Here is a 10175-nt window from a genome sequence, read left to right as displayed (position 1 = left end):
TCATCAAATCCAATTAAAAAATAAATAAATTATTGTAAAGAATTGTGCATGTTTAAAAATGTGTATTTATTTGTTTTTAAATTGGATTAGGTTTTGTATAGTATTTTTGAAAAAGTAGTTGCATAAACAATCATGTTTGTCATAAACCTAGAAAATACACACAAATATAAACACGGAGAGTCACAGAAGATGCTCTTCAATAGGCGAAAGTACCAAACAAGCATGCTTTAGCAGCTTTTACTCATATTTAATGATGTAGTGTTTTGTGACAGAAAATTTTATGAGCTTCTTCACATCTTGTCTTGAAAGGCAGTAATTCCTTGTCTGATTTTTTTCCCTCTTAAGTTTGCCTCAGTAACTAAAAAGACCACAGAGCAACAGTCAAAGAATACATCACAAACAGAGAGAGCTGCAGGAGGGGATTTAAAAAGCATGAGAGCAAACTGTTAAAAACAGGATGAAAGAAAAGAAAGAGAAAAGAAAGAGGCAATGTGCTGGTTGACTCTAAAATTAAATGGAAACAAATAAGAAAAACCTATAAATGAAACACACACAAATAAATAAATAAAACCAAATCATTAATTTAACATGACCGTTTCCTCATAAAAGGGCTTTTGTATTTCTTGTTTCAAACAGAAATGTACTTATGAGGACTCTATGAGAAATTCCTACAATTTCACAGGGATTTGGTTGAAGGAACACTGAAGCGTGTGGAAAACTGTTCAGCAGGCTACAATGACTCACAACAACACATCCCTGACGGAAAAGCTTGTAATAACGTATTCATGGTGTTGGAATTAAAGGAAATTCCTATTTAGTGAATTTTGATTGTACAGTCATTAAGCTATTTGTGCATCTCTCTCTCATTCTGTCTTCGCCTCGGTCTTTGTTGATCGATTTGCACGCTCCATCTGTGGAATCCGTCATGATGGCCGAGGCTCTCAGTGGAGGCCGTCATCTGCCCTGGAGGGGGTGTTTGGGGCAGAAAGAAGGCCAAAGGTGGGTGGGTGGCGGGGCAGAAAGGGAAAAGGATGTGCTCGGTCGTTCAAGCTCCTCAAAAACCCATTGAGAAAACACTCAGAAGCACCTGAGGCTTGGATGAGGAAACTAACTAGATTTATTACTGTAACTTAACGTATTTATGGTGATTCTGCATACATTATATTAAGTTATTATATTATATTAATTATATAATTTTATAATTTTCAATATTAATTATATAATTTGGCTTTAATTACAAATGTTTTTTAATCTTGTATTAGGTTGACACTACCAAGGACCGCTGTGTACTTCTGTGCTGTATTTATTTTATTTTATTTTAATTACATTTTTTGTATGTTGGTCTATGCAAATATGCTTTATACATCAGTCAAACAGCTTTGGGTTTCACATCACGTAAAGTAAATGTAATGTGACAAGTTAGAAAAATAAAAAAATGAGACTATATACCAGAAGAGATAATTATAAGTGAAAAATTACATATTGGCATAAATCTATTGTATGTAATATAGTGCACATTTTATTATTTATTATACTTTTGAGGTGTTTTTTTTTTTTTTTTTTTTTTACTTTTTAGGCATTTAACAGATGCAATTTTTTGTGTGGAAAAAAAAAAGTTTTTCAAAAGAGAATATACAGGATTGGAATACAGGATCAGTTTTTCATCCAAATCTGTCAGAAGAATAGAATATAGTGCACATAACTAATTTTTTGTTATTTTAAGAGCTTGACAGAAAAAAGACTAGTGTTTTCACAAGAAAGAAAATACAGGATCAAAACACGAGGGTGAGTAAATCGTATCAAAATGTTTAGTTTTATTGGTGCACTCTAATGTATTTAGAGTGATTATTATTATAATATTACATTATAATGAATAAATACAAAAATCTACTGTATGTCTTCAGAAGACTTGAAATATAGTACACAGATTGCATGGATTTCTTCTATGGTAATTTTATGGTGCTTTTTGAAAGGAAAGGAAATAGACGATTGGAACAACACAAGGGTGAGTAAATCGTCAAAATGTTCATATTTGACATCTCATCATCAGGTTGCAAACAAGTTAGTGCTTGTATCTTTATATTTTTGCTGACTGAATGAGAATCAAGGCAAGTGAATAAACAGAACCAAAGAGTAAACGGTAAACATGGGTTTAATTCAGGCAGAAGAATACAGACCACAGGCTTCTAAACACACACAACCAAAACCCAAATATCATGGAAGACATTCTGCCTTCTGTAAATACACAGAGTGCCTGTGTGTGTGTGTGTGTGTTCAGGTCTTTGGCATGTAAAGTTAGTGTGTAGTGTGCATGGGTATGTGTTTTCAGATATTTTAGCCCTTTGCTATGTAAACGGTGCGGTCACTAAAAGCATCTCCATCCGCCGTTTCTCTTCAGCTCTGGGCCCTCGTCGCTTAAATTCAATATTCGAAGGCTAAATATCAAATTTAACTCATGTGTTCATGTACACAAAATCCACCTAAGGAGTTTCATTAATACTGCGGGACGGCAAGCGCATATCCAGCAGGCTTTTTCAAGCGGCAGAGGTCCAGGATAAAACCATATGTGCGTGTGTAGAGTTAGTCTGTGTGTGTGTGTGTCTGTGTGTGCGAGCAATTCTCTTGGGGGCAGGTAATGAAGGGAGCTAATTGAGCCAATGACATGCCCCCTCGCCATCAAAAACTGCCAAAAAGACATGCACAAAAGAAAGCTTGGGAACAAATGCAGCGTCTCGGAGAGGGGCGAGCGAGGCGGGTCCTTTTCAGCGCCGAGGTTGGCTGAGTGACTGCCCGACTACATTAAGCAGTACATAGAGAACTAACAGATGCCGGAGACAGAAAGGATGAGTGACAGCTCGTGGGCCCATCTGCCCCCCAGCGTTTAGGAACAGAGAGAAACAGAGGGAGGACTTGACTTGCTAAAGAGCAACTGTGACCCTCGCAGCTGCGCTCAAACAACCACACGTTTCAGCGCTGAGCCAAATGTGCTCTTGGTCTGTTTAGCCTCTTTTGCTTTGCTCTCAAGTCACTTTTGATAAGTTTTTTTGCTTGTGTGGCTTTTGTAATAGACGCTAGTGTGTGAAACAGCATGCAGTTCTCAACTATAAACATTTCAAAGAAGTACAGTGCATGATATGGCTTCATCACACTTGGCATCGTGTAAATAATTAATGATGCTTATTTAGGATTTTTAATCCAAGTTTATATAGAAATGCGCTAGATTACCCTACCACTCAAAAGTTATAATGAAATAAGTATGTTTATTCTGCACATACAGTAAGGATGCATTAAATTAATAGTGACAGCAAATACTTTTATTTTACAAAAGATTTCTGATGCAAATAAATGCTGCTTTTATTACATTTCTATTGATCAAATAATCCTGAGTTTCCATAAGAACCAAATCAGCATATTTAAGACTGGAGTAATAATGCAAAAAAATCAGCTTGGCATCACAAGAATAACTTACATTTTAAAATATATATTTAAATAGAAAACCGCTACTTTAAATTGTAGTAATATTTCAGAATATTTTACTGTATTTTGGATCAAATAAATGCAGCTTTGGTGAGCATAAGAGACGTCTTTCAAAAACATAAAAAAATCTAATTAAGAGCAGTGTATCTCAGTCCAACCAAGAGATTGCTATTAATATATAACTTCATACTGGAGATGCAATATCACATATATACATTGCATTGTAGTATTTACTCTAGTACCCTATATTGCACATTTTCATAATTTTGGTTGGAAATGTGCATCCTATGCTGACATAGTAAGTATAAATAAGTAAAATAAGTAAAAAAAATTGCTATTTCAAATATACTTAGTGCATTTATGCTGAAGGGAATAGGATTTAAAACAGGAAGTGGTCACCTGTCACTCTAACATACACCCATGTGACCTTTGAACACTGGAGGTCAAACGCCAGTGACCTCAGACTGCTCTGTTTAACAACTTAACAAGTGTTTGTTGGCCATCAGCTAAACCAATGTACCACCTTCTTAAAACAAACGAAGTAAGAAAATGCACTTTCTGGATGTGATTAGGTGAGTTGATTCATATCATCTTATATAAGTCCTATGCTCATTTAATAACTATCCAATAAAAGCAGCCGCCCTGAACTCTCAGTGTTTTTTTTCGTGCTTTCTGTGTGCTAACTGACACACACATACTGTAGTTCTGCCTTCAGGGCCTGAACTCAACAGACACGGATTCCTAAGTCTGCTGACCCTGACACTGCACGCTGGACACAATAGAGACAGTTCTGTTTTGGGGGTTTCCCCGCATTGTCCATCCAACTGTACTCCTCTCAGAGTCTGCCTCAAACTCTGTCATAAAAGGATTAAGCAATGCATGCTTAAATATTTCACATACGATAAAAATACTCCCAAAATAGACTGAATTTTTCACCTAGAGATGTTAAGGTCTAGCCAAGTTTGTCTTGATGAAGTTTCCTTTTTTAGGTGTTCTTGGTGGTTCATTAGTGTTTTTGTGTTTGTGTTGGTTTTGTCTTTCAGAGTGAATTACGACCCGCTGACTGCACACTCCATGGTGCCACACAAACCATCCCGCATAGGGCCAGTTGCCACTGTTTGTGTATGCATGTGTACGTGTGTGCATCCGTGCATGTGTTTACATGTCTGGCATCGTGTGCATATGTTTAGCTGCATGTGCATTTGTGCATATTATAGGAGTGTCACTCATTTTGCACTTTTCTAAATATACTTCTAAGTAGACTTTTCTGATTTGAGCGTACTAAATTTGTTTCAATATGAAACAATGCATGCCAGGAGACGAATAGGGAACGTTCTCAGAACTTTGTGTTCTGGCAAGGTTCTCTCAAAGTTATGAACAAAGAGTCTTCCAGTAACATTAAGATGATATATGGAGACAGTATGGGGTTCAGGAATCAAGCCGTTGCCTATTCAAAAGAAGGGTGTAAATACTGAACTCAACTTGCCTGTCTGTGTCTCCCAGGAAAGGAGGGGCGGTGGGAATAGAAAGGACTGACAACAGCCCACAGATATTAACCGAAAATGTGCCGCAGGCCAAGAGAGGTAGACCAGTGCATGAGGAGAACGGAGGAGAAATAGAGCAAGGCGTGTTGGACTCTTGGCCAGATGAAAGCGAAGTTCAAATAAAGAGTCTGATTTAATCAGCTCGGGCAACTCGTCTTTCTTGGATCGCGAGACGGGCAGAGCGTGACGGACTGGCTTTTGTGGCAGCGCGCATGACGAGAGGCTCGCCCCCATTGTGACCGCCGCTCCGGGCCATGAAGGAACAGCCGAGGAGAACACTGGTCCCTATTGACGCAAATAGCCTTTAATAAACTCCCATCGCCATAAAGAGTGACACTGCATCCCGATCAGTATTATTTAGAGAGCTGAAGTGGTGTTAGCAGGGCATTAGAGGCGGTCAAATAACGTTCACCATAATTAGTCACGCAGGGACAGACTGTTAGCTCATTAAATATCATCACAGAACAGCAAAACATCAGTCACTTCAGCTGTCAGCCAGTAGGCAGCAAGAAGGCAAAAATAGACTCTCATCTCTTTTGATTCCTCTGAGGCCTCTTTGCACAGAAATCTTACTTTCTTTACAACTCATTGTGCTGCCATATATTGATATTTATGATAATTTCTCCTCAAGAGTTTCACAGAAAGAAAGTCATGGATGACAGGAGAGAGAGAGAGTGAATTATGACTTCTTCCTTAATGGATTATCCAATTTGTTGGTGAAATTAGTCAGTCAATTAGCCAAATAGTGAAATGCACAAAATATCACTATGGCCACATAACCCACTTTTTCCAGATTTCTCAACTTTTTTCTTCCACTTCCCTCATACCTGTTGTATATTATTTATTAATATTCTTTGGGTTTATCGGTTATTGATCTTCAGTAAATCTAACTCATCAAATAATGCAAACAAAGTAATTTATTAATATATTAGAAATATTACAAGTGAATACACCTCTGCACTAATGGCTCTGCACCCATTTACATAAATTTGTTACTTCAGACTTATGTGCCCTCTAGAACTAGCATACACTAGCTTGCTCTATTCTTTTTCTGTTCTATCTGTTTTCTTTTTATTTATTATATTATTTAAAAGCCCTTGCTACGTGTACTCCGTTAAGCTAACTGAGACTTGTTATAGCTCTTATATATCATTGCTCTTTTTGCTGTTTTTGATTGCTTCTAACACAGATAGAAGTTTGACAATTATGCATTGAACAAGGAATATTAAACAAATGAAACTGTCTGGATTCCAGTTCTACACATTCTAGAAATTCTCTCAACCAATGTCATGCAGTGCATCCTGGGATGGTTTTGAACACTTACTGAAAAGCATGCATTCTGGACACTTGTTGCTGGCTTTCCTTCATTATCCAGTCTGTCCATTTAAAAAATGTTTTGCTGAGAAAATTCATACTTGTGAAGAATTTATATTAATGCCAATATTATTATATTAATTCCAAAAAAAATGCTAGTAGTGTGGGCAACCTTTTTTTTTTTTTTTTTTTTTTTATTGGTTAAAATTATAGGAACCTTTATGAGTTTGTATCGCTATAAGCCCAAAGTGTTAGATCCATTTATATAATCATGAAAACACAGCCTATACTACTACAATCATTCTAATTAAATTCAAATTTCTTAAAAGCACATCTTTCCAACAACTCCTTGATATCAAAGCATAAAGAGTTTAGGATGCACTCACATCTGTCTGCGAGAATCCCCTCGATGCTGTGTCCGCTCCTGCGCGCGTGCTCGTCCTGCTCGCGCTTCTCGATGTCCTCTTCATCCTCCTCCTCTTCCTCGTCACCTCTCGCGCCACATCGGCCTCTCATGATGCGGCTTATTGCACTCACTGGACAAGAGTTGAACCGAATGCGTAAGTGCACTTAATAGGTATTCTAGCTTATAATATATTAGTAGAACGTCGATGTTTACAAAACATGCGCTATTTAGGCTACATTTTTTATACATCACACAAAAAAAAGTTTTGTTACAACAGTTGAGGGAAATGCAAATTAAAAAGTATATTCGCACATTGCTGCTCGTAGTACTTTTTCGTTATGTTTTACGCATAGTCTACCTGAAGGCACGTTGTTCCGGTCACAAATTCCTTCTTTGAGCAATTTATCCCGAATTTCCCAGCTGAATATTCCGGGATTTTCCCGTTTATATTCCTCAACGCGCTTCTCCACATCTAGAGATAAAGTCTGTCAAAATAATATAAAAACAGTCAGCAGGATGTCTGATTCAATTCAAAGACTCTTATATCAAATTCAGGGTCATTATGTCAAAAGCCAGTCGGTGTTTTTAGTTAGTAGGTACAGGGCCTTACCTTGGATTTAGGGCCGCCGATGGCTCCAGGCCGGATGGATCCAGTCTCCTGATAGCGGCACAGGATTTTGGAGACGCAGCCGTGAGAGACTCTGAGCTGACGGGATATCATACAGGGCCGGATCCCGTGGTGGGCCATCTCCACTATCTTATGTCGAATGTGGTTCGGGAGAGGCCGGCCGTTGATGAAAACCCCTCCGAGCTGGTTGACTCGACCCTGACCCATCGGAGTTGAAACTGCATCGAGGCCAACACAAATTATGACGGTGGACAGATAATTGCAAAAACACGAAAAAATAAAAAATTCTGCATAGGCCTAACTGAAGTGCTTCTAAAGAAGGGGTTAGTAGTCTATATACCATGTGCAATTAATATTTCATGTGTTTATAAACACATCATAAAAAGCAACCCAGAAAAAAATGCTGCTTTAAATTTTTGGGTAAACTAAAAGCGGTGCTAAAGTTACAATCCTTTTCCAACCGATTCAGAAACTCTGAAATCATGCAATTGAGTAGGCTACTGCGACAAATAATTAAATGCATTTAAGCAAATAGTCTATTAATGATAAAAAATGTAATAATAATTGTTAAGAATAATAAAGCCTTATAGCTTAAACTTTTTAACATTTTTTTTACATAAGGAATCTAAAACCCATTGATTGCGTAGACTGAAATAGTTATTAGTTCTTCATATATGAAAGTTACTTTGCTAATACAACAAATCACCAAAAAAACAAAATGTATTTAAGAATGAAGAATTCAGAAAAGCAACATAATACAATATGTATACTAGCAATACTTAACGTTTAATATTATAATATTTATAGGTCAGCAAAAGTTTCAAACAAACAAACAAAAACAAAAAAAACATTTGGAAAAGTAACTTCACCGATTTTAGTCTAGTCATGCAACACAAATAACAAAATGGTTTACACTTGAGCTTCCACTATTAAATTAAACATTTTAATCTAACACATTTACCCTCCATTGGGAAGCCACCGCGGGGATAGTTTTGAGAGAGAGATGGACGCATCATCCTGGGAACGCTCCCTGCCAAGCCGCTCATTGCTCCGGTGCAGCGCGGGGACTAAACGTGCTCTTCAGCAGGATTAAACATGCATGTACATATTCCACAATCAAAAATAAAAAGCATAAGCTACGATGATCTTTATTATATCCCTCCAGGAAAAGCATAAAAGTATGCACTCGAAGATGAAATGTTGTTAATCAGATGTCTCTTCTCGTTTGTGGTCCTTGGTCGTTGTTTTTATTATGTGGCGAGAATTATAATCGCAGCGTTATTGTTATTAACAGGAGTTTATGATGAGCGCGAGTTCTCAAACTACTGAGACATTTCTGAGTTTGCAGAGACCCCTTGTCTATTACACGAACAATGCGTTCTGATTGGTCCACAGGATCCCGTAACCGATAGCTGATTGGTCGAGGAAGTACACTTTGCTCCCTAAGCGTTCCAATGTTAACATCGAACATATTTCAGCGACTGATGACGATCATGATGTGTAATTAAATCATATTGAAAATATTGAAAAAATATACAGACCTAAGAGAGACATGCAAACACTACTAAATATAATAAAATAGCAAATTATGATATCTAAACATGTTTTAATATAACACTATTTAGGCCTAGTGAAAGTGTAAACAGTTAATTAAAAAAGTTAATATAACAAATCAAAGATAGAATGAATCAATTTAAATGAACCAACATGTAGGCTATTTATTTAAAAAACTGACTGTTATTTAGGCTACCACTCTCTCGCTCTCACTGATCCACACACACACACACACAGTGACTTCAATGACATGTGGCTCTTTTGTTGGACTAAAAAGAAACTTCAAATGTTTTCTTTCTGCCTGCGCGCGGGAACAATGGTGCGCACGCGGGAGGGAAACACGCGGGGGAAACGGGGGTCCTTTCACGTGCAAAACACTATAGGCTAGATTATTCTCTCTTACTTAAAAAGTTAAATCAACGCCAAAGAGGCCGGACCCTAGAGACACCGAGACCACTATTTAATGGTTAACAATTAATGTGTGTGCGTGTTTGTTAACGAGTTTCTATTCGATGCATTAATTGCATCATTCATTATTTTCCTGTTAGATTAATATATTTTTATTTATTACATAATTATCCGTTTGTATTTGCTGTAAATCCTCTTATATTTAGCATACAGAGGATGAATAGGAAGTAAATGTAGAAAATTCTCAGAACATCTGAAGTTCCTTTAACTGAAAAAATAAGGTTCTAAATAGAACCGAACGGATAGGAGAATGTATGTTTAAAATACACGACATTCTATTTCCTACTTTAACCTTCTAATAAAAGCCTAATATAGTATAAAACTCAAAATTTTACAGTAGGACTTCTTTATTAAAAATGCAGTTTTTCTGGGTTCATGCTGTTTATTCAACACACACACACACACACACACACACACACACACACACACACACACACAAACTAAACTAAAAAAAACACCTGAGACGCGGCGGTATGATGCATGTTCAAGTCTTTGAATCACCGGATCCGCGTGTCCAATCCATTTTTGCAGAACGGATCTCGAGCTGAGGTGCGCTCTGAACCGGTTTTTTTTTTTTAAAGTCTGGCTCTGATGTGAGCTTAATTAGTTTTATTATCAAGGGTCAAATATCCATATTCTCTTAGCAAAGAGTGTCAAAATAATTTGAATCGGTTTAACAATATGTATATGAAAGTTACTAAAAACTTTGAAATGCATGCTTTAGTCCAAGACAAAGAAATCTGAATAGCTTTTTGCAACTGTGATCGCATTACAAAATAACCTG

The 10175-nt window shown here is 37.1% G+C and overlaps 1 protein-coding gene across 1 annotated transcript in view; it reads right to left on the bottom strand.

Moving 5' to 3' along the window:
• LOC127972964 (paired box protein Pax-3-A) overlaps positions 1-8753 on the bottom strand; it is a 15362-nt gene extending 6609 nt beyond the window's left edge. The window contains exons 1-4 of the mRNA XM_052577004.1: positions 8331-8753; positions 7352-7587; positions 7100-7226; positions 6722-6871 (exon numbers count right to left, since the gene is read on the bottom strand). Of these exons, the coding sequence (XP_052432964.1) occupies positions 6722-6871; positions 7100-7226; positions 7352-7587; positions 8331-8415 (598 nt within the window). The 5' untranslated portion in view covers positions 8416-8753. The remainder of the gene's footprint in view (positions 1-6721; positions 6872-7099; positions 7227-7351; positions 7588-8330) is intronic.
• Positions 8754-10175: the final 1422 nt, after the last annotated feature.

This window comes from Carassius gibelio, chromosome B15, assembly GCF_023724105.1.
Source record: "Carassius gibelio isolate Cgi1373 ecotype wild population from Czech Republic chromosome B15, carGib1.2-hapl.c, whole genome shotgun sequence".
Lineage (NCBI taxonomy): Eukaryota > Metazoa > Chordata > Actinopteri > Cypriniformes > Cyprinidae > Carassius > Carassius gibelio.
Note: the sequence above shows the minus strand (reverse complement) of the source record. Positions and strands in the feature narration are given on the sequence as shown.